The sequence below is a fragment of the Biomphalaria glabrata genome, chromosome 14 (assembly GCF_947242115.1).
Source record: "Biomphalaria glabrata chromosome 14, xgBioGlab47.1, whole genome shotgun sequence".
NCBI classification, from domain to species: domain Eukaryota; kingdom Metazoa; phylum Mollusca; class Gastropoda; family Planorbidae; genus Biomphalaria; species Biomphalaria glabrata.
The window spans coordinates 17,545,140-17,571,783 of NC_074724.1; the positions used below are offsets into that span (position 1 = coordinate 17,545,140).

At 34.7% G+C, this 26,644-nt stretch overlaps 2 protein-coding genes across 5 annotated transcripts in view; both read right to left on the reverse strand.

Moving 5' to 3' along the window:
- Positions 1–26,261, reverse strand: part of LOC129922962 (uncharacterized) — a 60,291-nt gene extending 34,030 nt beyond the window's left edge. The window contains exons 1-7 of one of the 3 annotated variants that reach the window (XM_056011333.1): positions 26,086–26,261; positions 17,741–17,814; positions 12,491–12,693; positions 11,733–11,940; positions 7,966–8,247; positions 5,316–5,360; positions 2,239–2,280 (exon numbers count right to left, since the gene is read on the reverse strand). In XM_056011333.1, coding sequence (XP_055867308.1) covers positions 2,239–2,280; positions 5,316–5,360; positions 7,966–8,247; positions 11,733–11,940; positions 12,491–12,693; positions 17,741–17,814; positions 26,086–26,108 — 877 coding nt within the window. In that variant the 5' untranslated portion in view covers positions 26,109–26,261. The remainder of the gene's footprint in view (positions 1–2,238; positions 2,281–5,315; positions 5,361–7,965; positions 8,248–11,732; positions 11,941–12,490; positions 12,694–17,740; positions 17,815–26,085) is intronic. The other 2 variants (XM_056011334.1, XM_056011335.1) reach the window with 2 other exon arrangements.
- On the reverse strand, positions 20,456–21,455 carry LOC129922963 (uncharacterized). 2 transcript variants are annotated; one of them, XM_056011337.1, is made up of 4 exons: positions 21,197–21,455; positions 21,014–21,078; positions 20,777–20,858; positions 20,456–20,669 (listed from the first exon to the last, which is right to left on the reverse strand). In XM_056011337.1, exons 1-4 carry the CDS (start codon positions 21,438–21,440, stop codon positions 20,623–20,625), a joined length of 438 nt encoding a protein of 145 aa, XP_055867312.1. In that variant the 5' UTR covers positions 21,441–21,455; the 3' UTR covers positions 20,456–20,622. The 2 variants fall into 2 exon arrangements, with proteins under 2 accessions (XP_055867312.1, XP_055867311.1); XM_056011336.1 differs by having other exon boundaries at positions 20,456–20,858.
- Positions 26,262–26,644: the final 383 nt, after the last annotated feature.

Here is a 26,644-nt window from a genome sequence, read left to right on the forward strand (position 1 = left end):
TGCACCTGAGCACCAGAAATGATGGCTAGATAGAGTTTATTGTGTCCTCCTTTCTTTCATGAACATTTGTAGTAGTTCTGCACCTGAGCTCTCCACTCACATATTTGTTTTCCTACTTTGGATCATAATTATTTCCTAGATCTAATAAATATATAGTTCGTCCGTCATGGTTCGATGATGACCACTTCTGGCATCCAGGGGACTGAGGGCTTTGCACTGGAGCTTTGTGCTTCCTCGTGTGTCTGGTGAGACCTATGTGAGCATGGATTGTTTGGTTGCACAATTGTCATTCCGAAAGGCCAAATAAATTAATTTACACTGTCTAAATGTGGAAAATAATTCCGGAGTCAAAGAGATAATAACAAAAGCATGTTAGAGAACAATGTACAAATATTGTACGAAATATTAGAAAAAAAAAACTTAAAGTACCGGTAGTAAAAAAAAAACACTTTCAGACCGTGTGATCTATGGGGCAGATGAAGTTAAGGTCAGCTGTTTCTTTAGTCGACAGTTAAATGGCAGGGTGTCATGTGGCCAGCAAAACAACCAACCACCTTTACTTTCCTTAAATAAGTCAGGTACCCATTTGAGTTGGGTAGACTCAGAAGTGCCTTAAAAATCCAGAAATTCAAAATAACAGTTTTCACTGAGATCTGAACCTAGGACCCCAGGTATGGAAGCCAAGTGCTTAACCACTGAACCAATGCGCCTCGTCTTTACGCAAAATACTTGTGTTGGAAATGATTTTGTGAAATCTTATATTTATTATTTTAAATACAGTAATTCAACTTTATAATGTTTTTTTTTTATTTTCGAGCCTTTACATCTCAACATTCCTTCAACGAAAAGATCTAATATTTAGGTACTTCAATGGGTTTTTTTATCAAATATTAACATATATATTACTTTCACTTAAGTAAACATATACTTTAAATAGGTTATTTGTGTTTACTTACATACATTTTAATTATATTTCATATTTAGATAGGTTTTCAAAATACAATTTTTAAGCTAAATTATGAGGCAGCTACCAAAGTACCATGTGGTGAGATTGTCCAAATATGTGAAAAAAAATATAAGAAAAGGGCTGTTATATGTTGTTGTTTTTTAAATCTATAGCTTCAGTAAAATTGGTAGAAATGATACATGAAAAAATTGTATTAAAATGGAATTAATTTTGTTTTATAATTTATATTATACACATATAAAAATATAAAAACATATTACTTATATTTAAAATTATCACTATTTTGAGAATATAAATATAACTTTAACCTTTACAAATTCAAAAAATAATGGTTTAAATGGAGATATTGTAAAATTTGTTCTCAACTTATGAGCATATAAATAGTTTCCTACAATCAGGTTAGGTGAAGCAACAACAAAAAATCATTAATAAGGGTCATACACAAGATCATACCATTAGATGGTACAGTTGTAGTAGAATTGTAAACTGTAGTATCTAATTGTAAAAAGAAATATTTGTAGATTAACTCTTAAGACTCCGTAACGATGGAGCATCGTTGATTTTAACAGCCATAAAGCTCTGATGAATGCTGGAAACACTGGTGTTTACTTACATACATTTTAATTATATTCATATTTAGATAGGTTTTCAAAATAAAATTTTTAAGCTAAATTATGAGGCAGAGACAAAAGTACACTGGTTAGAGATTGTCCAAATACGTCTGTGAAATTTAATTGTGTGAAAACGATTTTAAAAAAGTGCTTGTTATGTTGTTTTTTTTTCAAATATATATCTTCAGGAAAATTGGTATAAATGATACATGAAAAAAAAATATATAATAAAATAACTTTGTTTTATGTATCTGAAACCAGTAATAATATGCAGTTGAAAAGTAGAAAGGAAAGGGTTTTGATAAATTCATACATAAAAATGAAAGCAGGATTTTTAGGTAATTGTACACATATTTTATTTTATTAATATTATTGAAATTAAGTATTCATTTTCTTTTTTTTTAATTTAATTTATTTAAGGGCCAAATAGAATTTTTACAATTTATATTATATTATACACATATAAAAACATATTATTTGCATTCTTAAATTCTTTAATTAGCACTATTTTGAGAATATAAATATAACTTTAACCTTTACTAATTAAAATTTAAAAAAAAATATGGTTTAAATGGAGATATTGTTAAATTTGTTTCCTACAATCAGGTTAGGTGAAGCAACCACAAAAATGATCAATAAGGGTCATACACAAGATCATACCATTAGATGACACAGTTGTAGTAGTATTGTAAACTGTAGTATCTAATTGTAAAAAGAGAAATTAGTAGATTAACTCTTAGATTCGTAATGACACTCCCATCATTGATTTTAACAAATTATGAAGACAGGTGTGAATGTATACCTATCATATGGCACACAAGATGTGCGCCAATACAAAGTGATGCCAGGGCCAAGTTTGGCATCTTTCAGCCCCTACATAGTACCTTATGTAGTACTGACATGCAATATGGTATTGTTATCAACCTGGTGGTGACACAGATGGGGGTAGTGCTGTGTGTGTTTAGCCTACCCAAATCGCCACAGTCCAGTGCAGGACGAGCGGCCAACCGTGACCAGTGACAGTACACGCCAGTTCAGCAAAGACCTGTGCTGTAAATATTATGCATGAAAGTCACGGCGAATGTAATCAAGCGAGTGGTCAAGCGACGTTCCATGCATTTCTAGAAGGCCAGTAAAGACCAGATAAAAGAGCCAGTGTGTTTACACTCAAGACTTCACTTCATGTTACTTCACTATGTGACCAGTAAGAGGCGAAGTTAGAAACAGCACGGTGTGTGAAGTCAGGCGGAGCAAGGCTAGGTTTTTGGACAGTTAGTGTAATATTGTTGCCAATTGTGATGTATTTGAAATTAAACTGACTGATACTTTGGAGCCCTGAGTTGTGAGGTTATTTAAGTTCGTTGTGTCGTGTGGTGCAGTTTGAAGAGAGCCTGGATAGTAGGAGAGACGTTACAGTATTTTGAAATTAAATGTAATGTTACAAGTTTCATATAGTTGCCAGGTGTAATCATGTTTGTGTTGGTTGAAGTCAACATATTTCTACAGTAACTTGATAAAAAAAACCTAGATGCTTGCTCGGATGTCAATAGATGTGAACGTAAACATATATCATCATGAGGACCAAACTAGTAAACCACAATAATTAACTTTATAGCAGAATGGGCTACAGTTGAGTCTTTCACTATAATGATGTTATCCCTTAAGCAACTAAAATAAATGTCTTCTCTATGGTCCTTTATTTTTCTCCCAATTTTTTTGTGTCATTCTTTCTCACCAGCCACAATAGGAGGCATAAAACCCTAGTGCAAATCCCTCAGCCCCCTGGATGACAAAGTGATCATCATTGAACCACGATGGACAAACTATATATATATATAGATGCTTAACCCTTACCCTGAATTGATGATGGTGTCTTAAATAGCTAGATATAAAAGATCTCTTTAAAGAAAACTTATTGCCTTTATACTGCCTTTGAAGCTGGAGGAAAATTATAGCAATTTTGTAGGATACCCTTAAGAGTAACTAACATGGTAGCCTGTTTACAATTGACGATGGATAAGATCATAAAACAAGAGTCACTGGAGGGTACATATGCTTACATTTACATCATCACCATTTGTGATAAGGATAGAAGAGCATGATACACATCAGCTTAGATTTCTTGGGGCTCAAAAAATATGGACAAACTCTTAATAAGTAAGAGGTAAAGAAGAGATGTTTAATTTTAATTTTCTTAGGACTACAAAAGCTAATAATGTGTTCATGTGATCAAAATTGTAAAAGCAAGTGTCACCCAGAATTCTTTTTAAAAGGAATGTTTTGTCGGTTGGTTGAGAGGCCAGCTTTATCAGATAGTCTATTGGCATGATGCATAAAAGAGTGTTAGGTGGAAAGCATTATAATGTGGGGCATGGATTTTTGAAGATGCAAAAAGAAAATTTAAAAATCATTTAGGACTCTAGTAAAAAAACAAAAACACTTTAACTTTTTCAACAATGGATACTAGATACAATTGAGGAGCCAAAAGAAGAGAGTGTGTATATATGTGTTGATGGGGATCTAAATGCTAGAAATTAGTGTACCATTGAGAAATAAAATAATTACTCCAAAAAAGGTACTATAAAGGTCCTCAAAGTATCTGAATTTGATAGGGGCATTATGATGAAAGCCCATCCCCAGTCACTTCATACACGGTCATTTCATCCCCCGATCACTTCATCCCTGGTCATTTCATCCCCTGGTCACTTCATCCCCGGTCATTTCATCCCCTGATATTTTCATCATCAGATCTTTTTTATCTGTAATTGTAATTTTAAAAATCATGAAATGAGCAATATTTAATATATTCAATTTTTATTTAAATGACAAAATTGTAACACGTTAATGTTTAAAAAGAATTAAAGCAAAACTTATACAGGCGACATGATATCACGAGGATGGGTGAACTCCGCCTTTATTAGAAAAAAATTAAACCTTATTTCAAGGCTAAAAATGACGCGCCCATTTTCAAAATAAAAAGAGCGATGGAAAAATAAAATAAAGTAAAACATGGTCGTACTTTCACCACACCTTGGCATTTGATGGTAAGTTATCAGCGGCACGGTAATAATTATTGAAATTGCACTTCTATCTCTCAAAAGATTTCCACAGCTTGGCCTTTGATAGTAAGTTATCAGCGGCATGATCATAATTATTCTAATTGCACTTCTATCTCTCAATTGATTTTTTACTACTTCCACCAAACCTTGGCCTTCGATCCGGATAATATTATGATATTACAACCCTCACATCCAATAGAAGCGCTATAGCTAAGTACACACCCAGATTTACAATATAACATAAGATTTCTCATTAAGAAAACAAAGTGGAAGAGGCAACACTATAAACGCATTAGTAACAAGTCATAATCACTACATAATCATATTTATATATAAAATATTTAATTGTGGATGAAATGACCGGGGATGAATTGACCGGGGGATAAAATGACTGGGGATGAAGTGACCGGGGATGAAATGACCGGTCACCGAAAAAACAACAGGCTTATGTCCAAATTAACAACATGTAACTATTTTTAGTTATCAAAGCAAAAGCATCAGCTATTATATTTATTTTGAAGGAAAACAAAGAGGTATTACAGTTGTATATACATATCTAAAAGTGCCATTTAAACTTTTGAACAACAAATAAAGGACAAATAAAGGTTGGCAAAATAGAAATGATATACAAAGTTTCAATTATATCATATTATATAAAAAAAAAGCAATTTTTCATACCAGATGACGTTTTCAAAGTTGATGCTATGGTTGTTGAAGACACATCTAGCAATGAAATGTATATAGAATGATAGAGATACATATTTTTGAATATAATTTTTTAACCCTAGCTCAGTGAATTATGTTATCTATAAGTATTGCAGATACTTTCTTTCAGGATAGTGCTAAATATTTTTTTCTGTTGTTATTGAATTGAGGACACTCTATATTACAAGCACAAAGGGCCCTGACTGATTCATTGGCATCACTAATTCTCCCACTTGTCGAGGACAAAGAAATATGAAAAATGTAGCCATATGATACTTTCTGTGTGCCTAGAACAACTAAGCACCTTTCACAAATGAATGATATTTGATATTTTGGCACACCGAACAATTTAGTCCATAATCCTTCAAGGGTTATTCCCCCTTTATAGCTCAAGAGCCAAGTGATTAAAAACAAGATCCATGCACAGCACACATAATAAAAAATACCAGTAGTTAAATTTATATTATCCAATACCAATCTGTTGTAAATATATACTAACAATTGCTTTCCATGTCACACATAAAACCATCGTAGTGAATCCCACCTTCTGGTTAAAGCCCAATATTTTCCCAGGGTCGACATTTTCAAACAGTGATTTTAAGTAGTCTGCTCCAAAATATTTCCCTCTTATATCCTGGTATCTGGGGCAATCCAGGAGTTCCACTATGAGATAAGAGTCACACTACTTACACAGTGGAGACTCTTCTATCTTTAGCACTAAGAAGTGTGTGATGTAGGATTGTCAAGTTAGGACATGGTCGTACTTCCAGGCCTTTTCAGATTCGTAGATATGGACAGCTGAATGATATCTGCCACTTATTGTGGGTGTTAGCATCTAATCGATCCTGCCACTCTCTGTAGGTGGCAGATATACTCTGTCTCAGGTCCAATTTAGGGCTCTCTTTGCTTCTCTGTCTGCCGTTTCGTTTCCATCTATGCCAACATGAGAGGGGATCCAGGTAAAGGGGACATACCTATGGTCAGATGTTATTTGGTCTAAAAGCTTTAGGCTTTTATGTACCAATTAAATGTCCATCTTTATCCGCCCCCAAAACTTAGAAGATTTGGAGTCAGAGCACATGAGAAATTTTCTCCTGTAAGTGAGATTGCATGTAACTCGGCCGTTAAGATGGAGCATCCATTGGGGAGTCTACAGGAGATTGTTTTGTTCCCGAAAAAGCAGGAGTTGGAGGAGGAGGGGGTGATGGGGTCAATGTGTCCATCTGTGTAGCTATGGGCTTTCCTATCTTAACCACAGCTTTTGTCAAGCTGATTTGGCCCTTGGGTACTCCTGTACCGCAACCTCCTCCTGTTTCCACAAAGGGCAGTCCTTGGAGTAGGTGAGTGGCCAGCTTGACAGTTTGGCCATTTGAACTGGGCTGTGACCCTCTCCAGCACATCTGGGACATACAGTGTTCCTCTTGCAGACTGCCGCGCCATGTCCATAACCCTGGCATTTAAAGCAAATCATGGGGTTAGGTATGTAAGGTCCTCACAGGAACTTGTAGGTATCCTAACTTCACATACTCTGGCAGTGTCCTTCACTTTTAGACCTTGTGATCTATAGGGCAGATGATGTTAAGGTCATGTGTTTCTTTGGCCAACGGTTTACGAGCAGGATGTTATGTGGCCAGCACAATGATCAACCGTCTTTACTTTCGCCAATTTAAGTCAGGTACCCATTAGAGTTGGGGTGGACTCGTGGGACACCCTATAAATCCCGGAATTCAGAATCACAGTCTTCACCAAGATTCGAACCTAGGACCCAAGGTTCAGAAGCCAAGCACTTAACCAAATTAAATGCTCATGCCAAAAAGCACCAGAAACCTTTTTAAATATTTTGATTAAGAGCTGAAAAAGTCTATGAATACTCAGAGAGATTGTATGCAGGACTATTTCCTAAGGCTCAGGGTGGAGAAGATGAGAAATAAAATATACCAGTAAAAGGTTGTGAGAGATAGTGTTGTAAAGTGGGCCGAGACTGACAGATGTAACAGAATATAAAATTAGAGTTTGTTGGTTGTTGGTTTTTTTTTTGCTTTTTTTTTTTTTTTTGGAAAAGGGGGGGGGGGGGAGAATCCAATAGCGTAGGGGAGAGACAAATGATATTGAATTGACAGGTCAAAAGTGAGTATTTTTGGAAGGGCATTATAAAGCAGGCTGTTCCTTTTAAATGTATAGAACTAGTATTGCTAAATTATTAAAAGTTTTATTTGAAGTGTAAAAAAAAAATAAAAAATAAGGGAAGTTTGTTAAAAGTATTTTGTGAGCATTCAATTTATAAGATTAAAAAAAAAAAAGGCACATCTTTAAAAATATCCGTGTCTATAAAATAACTTATAAAATGAAAAAGGATAAGAATAGTCAGATAGTGTAAATAAGACTATTTTATAAGGCAGAGAGTGGGGGGAATGATGCTCGGATTAACAGGCCAGTCCAAGTTTTAAGGAGGAAAAAAAGGGAGGGGGGTCTTAGACAAAATTAACAATATTTAGCATTGGACCAAACCAAGAGGATTAGCCAGTTGGTAATGCTGAAAACACAGCTTAAAAAACGTTTTAAAATAATGTCTTTCTTTATAATTTTAAGAATATTGCATTTTTAAATTAATATATAAACTTACAGTTCACAAGGCAAACTTTTGTTTTAGTCCTCTTACATTCATTGAGCTCAATATATGAAGCATTAAAGTCTATGGGACTCCTTTCAGCATTACTGAATATGTATGTTTTATTAATACAGTCAGATTGTGAATGTAAAGTGGTAGATGAAATATTCAAAGTCAAGATACGAGAACTTGATCCAGTGACACACCATTCAATTAAATGTGTAGCTGTAAAATGAAAATTGCACTTATCTAGACTCACAAGAATGTTATCAACTTTTAGAGTTTCAATAGTGTCAGCTGAAAAAAGAAATAATTGAAAGTTTTATAATCCAAAGTCTTTAACTAACTAATATATATATATATATATATGGGGTGCATTGGATAGTCACTCCGGCTTCGGACAAATATCACTGCCGAATAGTTCGCCGGAATAGTAAAAACTACACCGTACTACCTATATATCTATTATTAATGTTAGGCGCCTCTGCGCTAAGTCTTTTCCAGATACCGTAAGTCAAACGGAGGAAACACTTAAATACCAAAACAACGCAGGCGAAATGCCAACAATATAAGTGTAGTCAATGCTGATAAATGATTTGAAGAAGTTTAATACTTTATAAAGGGAATCGTTAAATGTCATAAAACTAAATCTCAATAAAAACCTGCCAATATTCATAAAATGGACATAATTCAATTATCTCAGTTCTGAAATACATTAACGTTTATGTTTCAAATAAAAATGTGCTTTTAAAATTAAAACTATGACTATGTCCCAAACATCTTTTAGTACAAAAACAAGGAGTGTTAATCTAACTAGAAATACAACTTAACATTATAAATTCACATTACATACATAGCAGCAATGGCTGACACATTTTAAATTTTTTCTTGACCTTTCAGTGGGCAGTTAACATGTAATATTCCTTAACTCTGTAACGCTGACCAGACGTCTGTCTATATGAGCGGGTATACCTCCAGTGGTAGAGATGAGCAACCCCCACCTTCTTTTGTTTGGTTAGTCCATAATATTGAGTTCATAGATAGACAGGTGATCACATTAGGCCAGATGTCAACATGTTAACACTGTCTAGAGGCCACACCTTGTAAGGAAATTTTAGTTTGCTTACTTGGAGAAAATCATATTTAGGGGGCTGGACTACAAGCCACACCTCTACACAGGTAACAAGGGTAGAGATGAACTTCGCCAATTGATTGATAGACAGGTGACCACAAGTCAAATACAATGGATGTAGGTACTCTCTATAGAGGTCACATGAAGGAACTGAGTTTGTTTACTTTGTAACTAATCTTAATAAGGACTGGACTTCAAGCCACTCCTCTACGGGAGTTACCGGACAAAAAGTTTGCTTTAATCACAATCACATAGCTGGACTATAGGCCACAGGTGTAAATGAATGCCTAGTTTGCTTACGTGAATATAAATCTCAGTAAAGTTTAAAATCACTGAAAATAAATTGATCTCTAGCACCACAATTAGATCTAGCAAACAAAGAAAAAATATGCTGAAATGTCAAGAAACCCTTGACCTCTGTAACTAGTGTACAGATACAATTTATCTACATGCTTGACTGACATGCCATTGTGTTATCTTATTTGCCTGACCACTCAACATTATTGCCAATGCCCAAGGAAAAAACGTGTGATGGTCAACAGCATCAACTATACACACTACACTAGGACTACATGTGAAGGCCCAATACGTCTATCTGACTAGGTTGTTTTCTTTGGTAGGAAGGGAGTGGATAAGTTTCTTTTTCTTCTATATTTGGTTTTCCTAATCCTCTTAGTTCTATACAACTGTAGATCTAAACATCGATATCAATAATAGGCCTACAGACTACAATTAAATCTATGCTTCAGCATCATCTAAGGTTCAAACCATAATAGATATAATTGATGTTCCCACTGTTAATAAAATATGAGTTTGAGTTTTGAGTTTTTGGCACATTGGCACAATTTAGGTCATGTCGTGCCCAAAAGAGCTAAATTCCATACAGTTAAATTATTAAAAACAAAATCTATTCATAGTTAAAATAGTAAAGGTAGTAAAAATTTAATAATTAGTAAAAATCTTATGTAAATATTATAGGGTCACCATTTCACAAATCAGATCTTCGTAGTCAACCCCACCTCCCGGACAAAGCCCAGTATCTTCCCTGGGTCAACATTGTCGAATAGTGTTTTTAAGTTGTGCGCTCTAAAAAAATTTTTCCCTAACATCCTGGTATCTGGGGCAATCAACAAGGATATGATCCACTGTAAGGCGAGTGTCACAGTACTAACAAAGTAGGGGCTACTCTTTCTTCAGCACAAAGGAATGCGTGATGTAGGTGTGTCCAATCCTAAGTCTGGACATGGTCGTGCTACCACACCTTGTCAGACACTTAGATGTGGGCTGCCACCTGACATCCACCACAATCTGCCCTAGATTGTTTTGAGTCTCAGCCTCCCATCGATCCTGCCACTCTCGATAGGTGGCAGAGGCAATACTTTGTCTCAGGTCCGAGCAGGGAATTAGGGTTCCTGATTTAGGGCTCTCTTTGCTTCTCTGTCTGCGGTTTCGTTTCCCTCTATGCCCAAATGGGAGGGGACCCAGATGAAGGTGACATCCCTATGGTCAGCTGTTATTTGGTCCAACAGCTTTAGGCAACAGCAGATTATAAATTTCCTCCTTTCTGATGCTTTGACGGCCATTAGTGCAAGCGATATTGCAGGTAATTCAGCCGTAAAGATGGAGCAGCCATCAGGGAGTCTATGGGAGATTGTTTTGTTCTGAAAGGAGCAGGCACACGCAACCTTTCTATCCATTTTGGATCCATCTGTGTAATCTCTGTAGCTCTGTTAATAAAATATCATTTGCCACAATTGAATTAATCTAAAACAATAAATATTGACCTACAATGCTTCAGATTCCAACTATTAACTAACAGCTAGATTACTATCAGTACCGGTCCTTGGACTTTTAAATTACAAGCCTGATGATCAGTTGTTGATCTGAAATTCATGAATACATACATCCACCAACTATACAAGCCAGACTACACATTATTTTGAGAGATTTGCTTTAGTAACTAGTTAAATATATAGATCTACTTACATATTTTACATTGACCCTTCCCCATACACCCTTTACAGTTGGTGGCCTCGTACATAAACACACACTCATGCTAAACAGATTAGTTAATTAGGCCTATCTGTTTATAAATGCTGTTAAGCTTTAATTCATCAGAGTTTAGAACAATAAGGTATATAAAAGGTAAAAATATTAATAGGAACATAGGTATGTTATTTAACTGTTTTGCAAAATGTTCAACAACACAAGCTATTTACAAGACATGTAGGTATTCGGCTCTGGCCAAATATCAAAAAGTACTATCCCGTGCACCCCTAATATATATATACATACATACATACAGAGAGAGAGAGAGAGAATAATTAGAATACATATGTAAGATGGATATTGAGTTAGGCTTCACTAACAGGAGAAGGGTGAAGGTGAGAAACAATCACCTAAGCCAGTAAGCTTTCAGCTGGAGGGGCTCATTAGCCATGGGTGCTACCCACCTTGGAGATGGAAAACAATAAATTCCAACCTCTGCTGCCTTGCAGCTATACCTAATTATTATTATTTGAAATTTCTAAAATAATTTCTCTTGCATTTTCAGCAAAGTGTTGTAAGTTTTGTATATTAATCAAAGAATATTTTTAATAATCAAAGAATATTTTTAATAAAAAAAAATGATTATAGGCTTATAACTTACTATAAATAGATGGAACTGGCTCTTCATTACTTATATCGGGTGAAGCACCAAAGTTTGGCCACCTTATCCTGAGACTACCATTAGAAAATTGTGTGTTGGCTGTAATATTTAAAAAAAACTCCACAATTGAGTCTGGTTTATTCAAACAGTAGCAATCATCTGAGGCCAGAGTACTATCACAATTGGGATTTATAGTCAACAGGCATATCTGAAAGTAAAAGAAATTTACTGATGTAAATTCAATAAAATAATAGAAAATAACATCAAATTAATATTGAGCATTTTTAGTGTATTTAATCTAAGCTCTCATCAAACACTTCTCAATACAACACAATGAGTACTTAAAGTACTTAACACAGGCTCCAAAATAATGTGATAGTTTAATAACTAATAAATCAACAGCCAATACTTTACAATAGGTAACATGTTGCGCTGACTATAGTGCTTCAATGTACATAACCGTACTACCATACTAAACTCTAATGGTCTCTCAGTCTCATCCTGGACTCGTACTGCTTCACTAGGGGACTCCTATACAGGACTGACTTTAATGTGGACTAACAATAACAGAATGATACAATTTGACATTTATAACTGGTCTATCATGGATGTCTAGTAAAATTTAAGAAAGATTTTTAAAAAAATAAGTTTGCGTATATTATCAAGAAAGAATTTAATAACTAAAATTGTGTGTTTAAAGATAAAATTATAATTATTTTAGTATATTGGAAAAATACTTAGAAACAATTATAACTTACTGTAGTAAAACCAAACGATGAGAACCTTTGCATCTCAAATATAACACGTGGCCTTTGGTTGAGATCTTGAGATGTTATATTAAGAGTACCATTATATATGTATCTATCCAAACCATCTAAGAATCCTGCCTGGCAGTCTGAATTGCTTTCCTTAAAATAAGGATTTAGCTGTACTATACTACCAACAGAATCACCAATACAACCTATATTTAAAAAAAAAAAAAAAAAAACTAATAAGAATATTTACGTAAGATGCAGTGTTTATATAGTTATGAAGTTGATTTCAATAAAACTTAAGTTTAACTTTTTTGAGTGTAAAACTAAAATTTATATACACACCAAAAGAGGTGGTAATTACACATAAAACAAAGTGCACCCCCTCACAGCGCTATAAACTTTTTTTCTATCAAATCAGAAACTTCTGACAGTCTTGTAAGTCCAAAATCAAGATATTTTAAAGGGAAACTCCGCCAATTTTTTTTCAAATTTGAGTTATTTGTATATATTTAAATTCTGCGTAAAAAGTTGTAATAGTAAACATTGTGGCTGGCCATTGCAACTCGTCACGGTTGACTGCTAGTCTATCGCTGGTCTTGGGCAATTTGTGTCGGCTGTCCACACACACATCACCACCCCATTCTTTGTCACCACCAGGTTTATAACAACATTTAATAAATTAGACAATAAATCCTTGACACCTAAAAAAAATGGGATTATATGAGATTTTGTTTTTAGCTTCAGCATACGTCACTTCCCTCAACTATACTGAAAGTGTATCTATATCTAACCAAACATATTGGTTTATTCTTACAGTGGCTAATTGGTGGCCTAGTCCATAGCTATGATAGTTACTGGTATAATTGATTGATTGATTGATTGTTGATTTGAGGCACATCGGCACAATTTAGGCCATGTCGTGCCTGCAGTCCCTTAAGGACTACTCTCTCTCTAAACAACAAGGGCCAGATTCTATACAGTAATATAATTAAAATTAAGGTCTATTCACAGTTAAAATAGTAAAGGTAGTAAGAATTTAAATATTTGGTAAAAATCTAATGTAAATAGTGCATGTTCACAAATTCAGAAATCAGATCTTCGTAGATAGCCCCACTTCCCGAATAAAGCCCAGTACCTTCCCAGGGTCGACATTATTAAATAGTGTTTTTAGATTAGTGGCTCTAAAATGTTTCGCCCTGACATCCTGGTATCTGGGGCAATCAACGAGGATATGTTCCACGGTGAGGCGAGAGTCACAGTACTCGCAAAGTGGGGGCTCCTCTCTCTTCAGTACAAAAGAGTGCGTGATGTAGGTGTGGCCAATCCTAAGTCTGGACATGGTTGTGCTACCACGCCTTGTCAGACCCTTAGATGTGGGCCGCCACCTGACATCCGCCACAATCTGCCTGAGTTTAATGTGAGTCTCAGCCTCCCATCGGTTCTGCCACTCTCGATAGGTGGCAGAGGCAATACTTTGTCTCAGGTCCGAGTAGGGAATTTGGGTTCCTGACACTGCATGATTTAGGGCTCTCTTTGCTTCTCTGTCTGCGGCTTCGTTTCCCTCAATGCCAACATGGGAGGGGACCCAGATGAAGGTGACATCCCTACGGTCGGCTGTTATTAGGTCCAACAGCTTCAGGCTCTTATGTACCAATGGGATGTCAGTCTTCATCAGCCCCAAAGCTTGCAATGCAGATTTGGAGTCGGAGCAGATTATAAATTTACTCCTTTCTGATGCTTTTACGGCCATAAGTGCAAGCAATATTGCGTGCAATTCGGCCGTAAAGATGGAGCAGCCATTGGGGAGTCTACGGGAGATTGTTTTGTTCCGAAAGGAGCAGGCACATGCGACCTTTCCCTCCATTTTGGATCCATCTGTGTAGATGGTGCCACAATCTCCGTAGCTCTCCTGCAGTTCCCTAAAGTGGACTTGTAGTATGCTTGGGTCTGTATTTTCTTTTTTGAAATTAAGGAGGGATAAATTTAATTTAGGTTTATTCATTAGCCAAGGAGGATTCTGAGGGGTTTCTATTTTAGAGATTTGGTCAATGGGTGGGGTTAAATTTTGGATGGGTTCTCTCATTCGAAGGCCCAACGGCTGTATGACGTTAGGCCTTCGATTGTATAATTCTACCTCTGTGGGGTTAAATATGGAGTCAAAAGCAGGGTTCGTGGGGTTGGATTTTAGCTTGACTATATACTGCATTGCAAGCTTTTTCATTCTTATATCCATGGGGAGTTCTCCAGCCTCCACATGGAGACTTGGGATAGGTGATGTACGAAACGCGCCGAGACAGAGACGCAGGGCAGCATTTTGTATTGGTTCCAGTATTTTTAAGTACAACTTCCTTGCTGCTCTATTATGGATCCGTAGTCTAGCTTGGATCGAATTAGACTCCGATAGAGCAGCAGCAAGGTATCTCTGTCAGCTCCCCAGTCCGTATGGCTGAGTACTCTTAGTATGTTTAATGACTTTTGGCATTTCTTCTTAAGTTCCTTAATGTGGGGGAGAAAATTAAATTTGGAGTCTAAGGTGAGGCCTAAAAATTTTGTAGTTTTCACGACAGGGATCTTCTTTTTGTGTATAAATAGTTCAGGGTCTGGGTGGAGCCCCCTTAGATTACAAAAATGCATACTAACTGTTTTGGAGTCAGAGAATTTGAAACCATTATAGTTTGCCCAACCCTGAATTTTGTTTAAACATAACTGTAATTTCCTTTCTAAGGTGTTCATGTTTTTCCCATAAGTAAGAATGACAAAGTCATCAACATACAAAGAGCACTCTATGCCAGGGGACAGCGCATTTATGATGCTATTTATTTTAATGTTGAACAGGGTGACTGACAGAATGCTGCCCTGGGGTACACCCATTTCCTGGTCATGAGTGTCAGAAGCGGAGTTGCCCACTCGGACCTGAAATTTTCGATCTTTCAGGAATTCCTCCACAAAACGGGGGAGGTGTCCCTTAAGCCCCATAAGCGCCAGGTCACGTAGAATGCCATGTTTCCAGGTTGTGTCATAGGCCTTTTCTATATCGAAGAATACAGCTACTAGGTGTTCTCTTCTGAGTAATGCATTTCTAATATAAGCTTCCAGCCTTACCAGGTGGTCAGTTGTTGTCTGCCCCTGCCGGAATCCGCACTGGTAGTTTGAGATCACTTTATTCCTTTCCAGGTACCAGACCAGCCTACTGTTAATCATTCTTTCCATGGTTTTGCAGATGCAGCTTGTTAGTGCTATTGGTCGATAGTTAGCTGGGTCAGAGCCGTCTCTTCCCGGTTTAGGTATCGGTATAACTGTGGCTTTCCTCCAGCTGTTTGGGAAAGCGCCTGTTTGCCACACACAGTTATAGACCCCTAGTAGGACTGCCAATGAGGGTTCGGGAAGGTGCTTGAGGAACTGGTAATGGATTTCGTCTTCTCCAGGCGCTGTGTCATGTGACTTGTCCAGCGATTCCCTCAGTTCCTCAAGCGAGAACGGTTTGTTGTAGTCTTCATTGTTCTCTGACCTGAAATCAATGGGGTGTCTTTCCTCCCTGGTTTTGACTTTTTGGAACTCTGGCGTGTAGTGTGCAGTGGATGATTTTTCTGCTATTGAGGATGCAAGGCAGTCAGCTATTTCTCTGGGGGACGTGACAGTTCGTCCTTGGTTTTTCAAATGCCCTATTGCATTTGATTCTTTCCCTTTGATTCGCCTTACTGCCTTCCAAACCGCTCTAGCAGAAGTTTTGGCATCCAGACTGCCGACAAAACTTCTCCAGGAATTCCTTTTGGCTGACCGTATGGTTTGTCTAGCCTTTACTCTAGCTATCCTGAATAGCTTTAGGTTTTCCTGGGAAGGGTTCTTTATAAATGCAGCCAGTCGTTTTTTCCTATCACCAATAGCACTTTTGCAAGCTGTATCAAACCATGGTTTGTTTTTTTGTCCATATATATTTTGGTTAATTCGGCACCTGTGCTCCCCACCCGCCATCGAGTCCAACAAGGGGACAGGCCATTCGGATGTCCAGAATGACCCCCCCAGGGCTACACAGGTGCTATACTCAGTCAGCTGCTACATCGGACATGTGTCCGATACAGCAGCTCCCTGATTGACCCTCCAGCCACCGCCCTCCAGCATAGGTCGACGACCTATGCTGGTAGCTCGGCATGACCAGCCGGTTGACTCAGAGCGGGCCATCTGGGTCTCAGGTCTAGGGGAACTTGGAGCCAAAGTATTGTGTTGTTGTGGTTTATCCTCAGATAGCCACCACTCAAACACCAGGATCTCTTTATCCCCCCTTACCCGTCGCAGTCCACGGCAAACGGACTGGTCTAGGACGTAGTGATAATTTAAAGTTAAGGAGACAGTGTGATGATCAATGAAGGCAGACTTAGGAAAAGAGGAGGCAGACACAATGATAGAAAAGAAGTAGGGCACTTTTGAGCTCCAAAAGTGCTAAGGAAAGAGGAGCGCAGTTTAACGTCATGTCTCGGGACGGACTGGTATAATTATATAGATATAAAAGCATTAGGATAACGAACTTGCCTAACCAGCCTAAAACTTTAGTAAGATATGTGTAGTTGGTCATGACATGATGACCATGTATAACTGCTTATTGTATGTATAGTGTTCATGCAAGAAATGAGATGGTAAGTCAAGCCTATAGATCTACTCTTAACACATTTTTTTTTGCTTTCAAGATCTAAACATAACTGCTTCTAGGACCTAGATTTCTTTTATAAGATTGCAAACTTTTCATTGTGGTCAGTATCATTTTTTTTAATGAAGGTATACACTTTTCTCAAGATTTTAATCGAAATGGAAAAAAAAACATACTATATATATATACATCTTTTTTTATCTATTGCGCAACAATGTTAGTAAACCACATCTTTCATAAATATGTGGTGTCTAAGCATACAATAAATAACACCATACCAATTGGTATTACTGAGGTCTAGTTCTACATCTACAATCATATAGATCTAATCAAAGCATTTTAATAACACACAGTGTGAAAAGCACTTTCATCCTGCAAGTGAGATGTTAACAACCTGATCATAAATATGTAGGATACACATTTTAGGCAACCTGACATTACATAGAAACCCTGTAAAATCTGACCATTTTTAATGGGCAGAAAAATTACATTAGAGAAACATCAATTACTGGTTACTATTGAGAATAAAAAATAAAGAATTCCTTATCTGTAATTGAAAACACCTTATATCAAATATTGTCAAAACCATAAGTTTCCCTTTAAGGATTTACCTAAAATAAGCATTATCAAAATCTCACACTCAAATATCCTGGCCATGAAAAAGTGGTTCCTACTTTTCATGTGACTGAAAAAGACATTTAAAAAAAAATTAGAACATGTTAACATTATAAATGAATACATCACACTGTTACAAGATATGGTAGAAATAATGAACATTTTTTTATTTATTTATATGACTTAATAATGTAAATTAAATAAACATATATATATATATATATATAATCTGCTATGTAATCACCCGTCACTAAAAAGCAGGGCCAGACTCAACCCTTGTGGGGCCCTTTGCGAAAACTAATGAAGAATTACTTGAATTACAACAATTATCATAGATAGATTGAAACATTTGGTAATTCTTGCTATTGAGCGTGATCTATGTAGGAAATATAATTTTCATGATGTACTGTATGACCCCAACTTTGGTGATATATTAAATACTTGTACCATAACACTAGCTTTAAATCTGTCACATGGAATGTTTTCTGCAGTTTTAGAGTCATGGCACATTAGTTTAATTCCCTCTGTCAGGGTATCAACACTGCTATAAGATATCATTATGTCTAGAATAGATATATAGAAAATATAGATCTATAATATCTTGATAATATTTCTATTAGTATTATATCTTTATAATTATATCTTTATTTTAGGTCTATAATTTGTGTTATTCTATAATAGTCTAATATAATAATGAGTATTATACATACGTACATACATACAAGAATAACTCACTTTTATAAAAGACTTACTTAAGAGTATAGGATTAGATTTATCTAGATCTTACCATTTTAGTGAACATCTACTATCTTATCTTATATAATACAGACGTTACTTCAAAAAAGAAGATGATTACGTCCTACGCATCATGCATTTAGTCATGCATATTAACCAATGACTTAAATTCAGCCAAGTCACTGGTTTTCCTGGCTAGCTCAGGCAACCCATTCCATGCTCTAATAGCACTAGGGAAGAAGGAGTGTTTGTACAAATTTGTCCTAGCAAATGGGATGAGGAATGTGCCTTTATCTTTGTGTCTTTCAGAGTATTTTATTAAATTTTGTTTTTGTATTTGAAGATTATGGTTCAGTGTTTTATGTATGATTGCTACTTTACTTTTGAGCCTTCTGTCCTGAAGGCTTTCTAAATTTAGAGATTTTACTAAAGGTGTTACTCTAGTCAAATGTGAATATTCGTTTGTTATGAATCTCACTGCTCTATTTTGTGTCTGTTCCAGTTTTTTAATGTTTTCTTGAGTTGAGGGGTCCCAAACGGAGGATGCATATTCTATTATTGGCCTAACCAAGGTTAAATAACATTTTAGTTTTATGTTCTTATTTGATTTATAGAAATTTCTTTTAATAAATCCTAATGCTTTGTTTGATTTTTTTGTAGTTTCATCAATATGTGGATACCATGACAGTTTTTCATTTATTATAACACCTAGGTATTTTGCCTTTTTAGTCTGTGTTACTGGTTTGCCATGAATAAGATAAGTGGAATTAATTTGTTTTAGTTTTTTTGTTACTCTTAACAACTGACATTTTTCTGGGTGGAAAGACATGCTCCAATTTGATTCCCATTTCTGTAAATCATCTAATTCTCTTTGTAAAATATCTGTGTCCTGTGTTGTTTTTATTGTTCTATATATTATGCAATCGTCTGCAAATAATCTGACTTTTGTTCCTGAGGTAATGCAATTTGGTAAATCATTTATGTAAATTTAAATAATAGTGGACCCAAGACTGTTCCTTGAGGTACACCTGAGTTTACTGTTATTGGTGTTGATTTAGAGCCATTTATTATTACTGTTGTTTCCATTTTCTTAGACTTAATGTATGACCATAGGTTTTTGTTGTTATCTTTAGATATTACATTGTTTATCATAAGAGTTATAGATCTAGTACATAGAAATTTTGCAGTATATCTAGAGTTTCTAGACCTAGATCTATTCTAGATTTATAAACTATAAATATATTATAAATTATATATATATGAGTGTTTCTCCAGTACTGGTGCCAAAAAGTGTCACATTATGCTAAAAATTTAAGTTGAAGTTTTTGGTTTCATTTCAACTGTATTCACTTCTTCAACCAGTTCACTTTAAGAATTTATCAATAGAAAATGAATTGCAAGATGTAGATTTTGACAGCAGTGTCTATTCAAGGGGTACCCCCTTTTGCGTCACAGGTGCATCACCGAGACACCACTTGATAATTTAACAACGACCAATTGATAAATTCATTGTATTTTAGCATAATATAACTGTCTTTATTGATATTAGTCTTTAGATACTGAAATTTATGCTTTTGCATAGAAAAAGTGGATTTGAGCTCAATTCAAAAATTGGGACACCGTAGCACCTGTGACACTACAAGTTAAAGTTTTTTTTAAAGATATTCTGTGAGAATATAGAAATTATTTTATTTTTGCACTAAAGTGATCCATTAGACTTATTATTATGTTCACTATTCTAGTCATAAAGTACCCATTTGTAAAAATTCTGCTTTAATTTCACAAAATGTCGGGGGTGCTTCATGGGACACCATTTTTTTAAATGTTTATAAGTTTACATTTTTGTCTTATCTGTGCACAAGTGAATGATCATTATTATTTTTAATTATTGACAAATATATATTTTATATCTTTTGTTAGTTTTAACACACAGAAAAAGGTTTGAAAAAAAAAAAGAAAGAAAAGAAAACACATAAAACTGTACACAAATTTTATTTGACAAATTCAGAAATCAAAACATTCCACTCTCAAACTATTGCCATTGGTATCAACATCACTTCAGTAACAATCATGTCTGCATACACTAACTGTATGTCCTGCACTTCTGGATATACAAATATATTTCTTTTATTTCTGTGCCTTTTTAAAAATTATTTCTGCGCTGATCATCCAGGACTTCTATCACAACTCCTGTTAGAAAAAATTACCAGCAATGTTGAAAAGTTAATACTTCAATCTAAAACATACTTTGAACTTGTTTATTGAAATTAAAAGGTACACAGTGCAAAAAATTATACCTGGATAGAATATTTCCCCATACTTGACAATCACACAGCTATTTACAATGTACTTTTGATGAGTGAAGGAAATTGTTTGGGCCTGAAAAAACAACAACATGAGGCTGAAATACTTAATTTCTAAAATGAGTCTAAAATTATTAAGCAGGGTATATTATTAAAAAACAACTTATACAATACAGGTAACATAAGATTCAATGAAAATTTTTAAAATGTTTATATGTAAAAGCTCTTTACCTTTGAATTTGAGCATATGGGACTGACATCCAAAGAGTCTTCAAGATTTGACTGAGATTGCACTACTGAAGAAAAAGAAACAATTTCATTTAGAAATCAATTAGGTAATTTTAAAATGAATAATGTTTTTTTCTCAGATAATTGTAAAGTGCTATTTAAAAATAAATAAATACAAGTACTTACCATTTTGTTTCTGAAGTTTGAACACCTTCCAAGAGCCACATATTTCATCATGCAGGCACTGACTGCCATATGAATTTCTGCATGGATAGCAGAAACAGCTTCTATTTCTGTAAGCAATAGTGTTAGGTGTAATACCTCTCACTATGTCATTGAAAGATCCTTCTTTATTTACTGGTTGCCACTTTGATACCTTTTGCAGTGTACCATCACTCTGAACATACTCATCCGTCATCTTTGACCACATACTATACTCCACTCAATACTTGTTAATTAAATCCACACCACAGTTGCTACATGATCTTTCAATGCACTGCAGCTTATGAAAACAATTGGCATTTGTTCTTGGGCATAGAGTTAAGTCAAGTGATGAAGCTGGATTTATCAATGTCAGCTCTCTGTGTCCTTTTTTGATCAGAAATTTATTAATGCCCTCTATATAAAGAAAAATCTTCAAACAGAACTCACATAAGCAAGACTGCATCTTATGTTAAGTAGCTTTTGCATGAAACGTTTTCCTGTTTGAGCACTAACAGATGATTGAGAGGGATCAGTTCTTGAGACATCCCCTCTACTGTAAAAAATGAATATTGTTTCCAAGGCATTTTGTGCAATGCAATCACTTCATTTTTTTTCTTGCAATTTGTTCTGATTTGCACTTGGACATAAAACTTCTTGACCAAATGTTAGAAATGAGTAGCACTACCTTTGAGTTTGTTGTACTTACTAAGGATACTGCAGAGTACTTGTCTATGAGCACTAGACATCTGACTTTTTTTTTTGCTGGTGGAGTTTAGTTAGGTTTTGATACTTTCTTTAATGTTGTTTAGAAAGATGAGCTTTCTTCTCTCAGGTAGACGCAGAAAGCGTATGTCATGGACAGCTTTACTTTTTCTTGGGGAGCATATTTGTGTGAGACCATCAAAAACTGCAGCATATTTCTTGGGTGACCTAGGCAATTTCATCAAAGCCCTTGAAACAGCCATTCTTTTTGCCACTGGAGTCTGGAATCCAGTACCTAGTGATTCACCAACCTCTGCTGAGATGACATTAAGTGGACTATTAGCTTGCTGTTTTCTTTCTTTGCGTTTTCTGTTTATCCAAGCTTTTTCATGTGGGCTTAACTAGGCCCTGTATGCAGCTTTTCTCAACCTTTCCTTTTCTCTCCGCTCTAAAACAGCAACACGTGTTAGAGACTCAGGCTTTGATGCTTGTAAATTTAGAGTCTTTCTTGGCTTGTAGACGCCTTGAAACTCTAACAGATACTCCATTACTGAAATCTGTAATTTATAAAAATGTATAAGTATCTAAATAAATAGATCTATTATATATAATATAGGCCTACTCATAAATTTCATAAACATATATTATATATTGGTGCATTATTTAAATCTAGTCTAGTAATGCCCATAATTGCTTGATAGGGATAGACTCAATCAATAGTATAGGACTAGTACTGTTAATTATATTAACTTAAGTTATAATCATTCAGTGGTAGACTGAAAGAACTGAATACAATATAATTGAATATACTGTATATATGTATAAACAATACAATGGAAATTAAGTGCAGGTTAAACCAAACTTTGTTTTAGATACAATCTACATTTTAATATAGAATAGGTCTATAATATAGATCTAGTCTCTAGATATTTTTCTAGATACTGGTCAATTTAAAGAAAAATATATTATTAAATTATCTAAAATTAGATTCTAAATCTAGTCATTAATGATCTAGTCTAGAGTCACTAGTCTAGATTCATAAAAGATCTATTGATTTATAATCTAATAATCTAGTTTAGATCTAAATCTAGATATTGAATTAGATCTTGACTGACTAGTGACTAGACTATTCTACTCTACGTCTAGATCAAGACTCAAGAGTAAATCTAGCTATAATATAATGAATTACATAATTAGATCTAGATCTAGAGTAAATCTAAATAATGAATTACATAATTAGATCTAGATCTAGAGTAAATCTAGATTTAGGTCTAGAGGTCTAATCAGTCTAGATTTCTAGATCTAGAGTTAAGCTCTTTAAAGTTTTAAAGACAAGTGTCCGAGATGCGCCTCAAACGAAAGATCAAATAGTTCTAAATCTTATTTACAGTAATAAGTAAATTTTAATTATTTAATATTTCTTAAACAGTACCGCTTTATTTCTTTTAGATATAGCTAATATTATCTGACACTGTAAAATCTTTAACAAACTATCACTAAAATCTATTTGGACTTAACAGACGCAAACTAGGACACCATTTGTAAACAAACGGAGTAGTGTCCACTGAAATGCCCCAAACGATGTAAAGTAAAATTACAAAAAAATATAAAATGAAAGATGTCAAAAAATGTTCATTTAAAATGATTAATTATGAAAATAGTTTATTACATATATTAAAATCATTTAATCTTAATTAAAACTTCCATGAATACAGAAAACGTAACAAATCCTGAACTCGCATTAGAAGCTACATGTGACGCCATAATTTATGCATGGAAAACACCAGCACGGGGTCCCATGGAGCACCTCAACGCCTAATCCAATTTACTTCTCAAAATAAAAACAAATTAATTATTTTAAATCCCTACACATGTCTACTATTACATCAACATAATTGTTTTAGAAATATAAACTTTTTGTTTAGTAACAGGCTTTAAAATTGATTTAACTTTATGATTTAAGACTAAATTGTGTTCAAGACGCTTCACATGACGTCATGATTGAATGGTTAAATTTAGTAACCTCGTAATAAAAAAAGAACTTTGATTAGGATATTGCAATCAAACTTATTTGTAATAAGCTTAAATTTCAGTAGAATAATGAAATATCTACGTACCTGATGGGTTGTTGATTCACAAAAGATCACAAAAAACAGATTAAATGAGGTTTTTGTGCAACATTGCCGGCGATTGATCATGTCGACGCTTAAGGCGCATCAATGTTAATTGTGGGACACGCTATTGTTTACGTACTCCTGTTAATTACTACGCTAGTATTTCCAGCGGAAACGGCACTTCTTTTGTTCTACACAATACCTGTGATGCTCAAAAGAACTCTCATTCATAAAAAGTAGTGTCGTGGGAAAAATAATCCCATTCTTAACACACGCAGCACAGGCGCTTCATCTGGGACACCTCAACCTATTTTAAGCTTGTTATGCATGTTTAGAAAGATTTTAACAAAAACAATACTTTAAAAGAAATCTTTAATGCTTGTTGTAACAGAAATGCAATGTTGAGCATATTATTTATTTCTTGTTCACAATTCATAGAGGATTGTAATTCCGTATAAAGTGGGACACATCGCGATGCACCTCAAACGCCTTTTTGTGGCCGTGTTTAATCAATATTTTGATAACCTTGAGAAAAACTAAATAAAATGACATTGAAATATGAGGATCTTGTTAACATATTCCAACAAAGATGGAAGTTTTATGCCCCTTGGTTTTAGTATGATATTAATTCAATCATACCATGGTGTTCCGTGTTACATCAAAAGCCGCCATTTTGGGTAGTAATTTCACACATTTTTTACAATTTCAATATTTCCCTAGCACCTTATGAGCTCAAAATATCAAAATTTATAGATTAACCATTTCTTAATGCAATGTAATGTAAATTGTCACATTTGAATTTATAACAATCTTATGAAATATGGACTTTTTAGTGAACCAACACCTAGTTGTAACCAGTACTGGAGAAACACTCATATATTATTTTATATAGTGATATATATAGTATAGATCTAGACTATTTCTAGACTCTAGAATTATTAAGATTCTAGATCTAGATCTAATTGTAAATATTAAAGAATGATCATATCATAGATGTGTTGGTCGTCATCTAATGGATCATAGAATTTATATAATAAATAATGATCTTATACTAATTAACTTATTAAGATACAAGATTCTAGGTAAATTTATATTTATTATGATTTTACTTAATGCTATAAATTTATATTATAATACTATACTATATTTATATTATATATATATATCATATCTAGTATCTAATTCTATTTTTCAATTAAATCTAATCTAGGCCCTAGGGCTAGGGATCTAGATTCTAGATGATTTAGATCTATAGTCAGTATAGTATAACTAGTATAAGTATAAGATCTCAAGTCCAGGTCTAGATTATAATCTAGATCTAGATTATATTATAACTAGTCAGTCACCGTCGGCGTAGCATATGCAACCTATAGGACCGAAGTGGGCCTCGCACTTTTATAGGACCCACGCTAATTTTAGGTGTATAAATTTTAAATTAATAAACCATTTGATAATTTATAACAGATTTTCCGCAGCCTCCTGTCGATTTAACAGGAGGTCCTGGAAATCTCCTGAAATTGCAAAATACACAAAAAAGTCCTGGAAATATCCGGAAATTATTAAAATCTTTTGAAAACTCACAAATCTCCTGAAATGTATAGACGAAAATTGTCATTTTGGGGTGTCATTCAATATGGAAAACGCCAATCCCACTCCACTCACCACTGCAATACCCGCAATTGTGGAATCTAGTGAAAGAAATACTTTAACTTGAGATCAACAATTATCATAGATAGATTGAAACATTTGGTAATTCTTGCTATTGAGTGTGATCTATGTAGGAAATATAATTTTCATGATGTACTGTATGACTTCGCTACACGCAAGGCTCGTAAAGTAATTCTGTATGTAGTAAAGAATGAATAAATGCATCATAGACGAATTTATTTTCTAATACAAACTCTTAAATTTCACTTATTATCTGTATTCCTACCCAAACTTGGCCCCGAGAAATCCATTTTGCATGGGGCTTTACAATGGTTATGTCCGGCCCTGCTACTTAGTGACGGATGAATAATACTCCCCGCCTGCCCCTATTTTCGCCTCTTAAATTACCTAGGATAACTTCCTCCGTCCATATAGATCTAGGTCTATAGATCTCGAGTCTAGAATAGATTTTATTCTAGAATGTCTAGATTCTAGTTTGCTGCCTAGTTTAGAAAAGCTCAAAAAAAAATGGTTAGAGTAGATTCTAACCTAAAAAGACATTAAATAATATTGTTATGATTAGATCAACATCAACATGGTAAATACCTTTATCTAAATAGATCTAGATATTTTCCTTTAAAAAAAAAATCAAGATATTATATAATGAAATACCCAGAATCACAGCTCTCTGACTAGCCCGATTTGACCTGTGGGATACGGGTCTTAGTTTGGGTATTATTCACTGATCTAGTGCAGAGGTTCTCAAACTATTTTGACCCGGCAAGCCCTTTATATAGATTTAGACTCTAAATTCGAGGTCTAGTCAAAACTTAATTGCCACGGAGTCCTAAGTTAAAAAGCTACATAAATGCATATTATATATGTAAAATAACAACATTTTGTTGATAGAATGCATATTGAGATTATATCTCTTGTAAATCTTAACAACAATGTCGTCAATGTACGT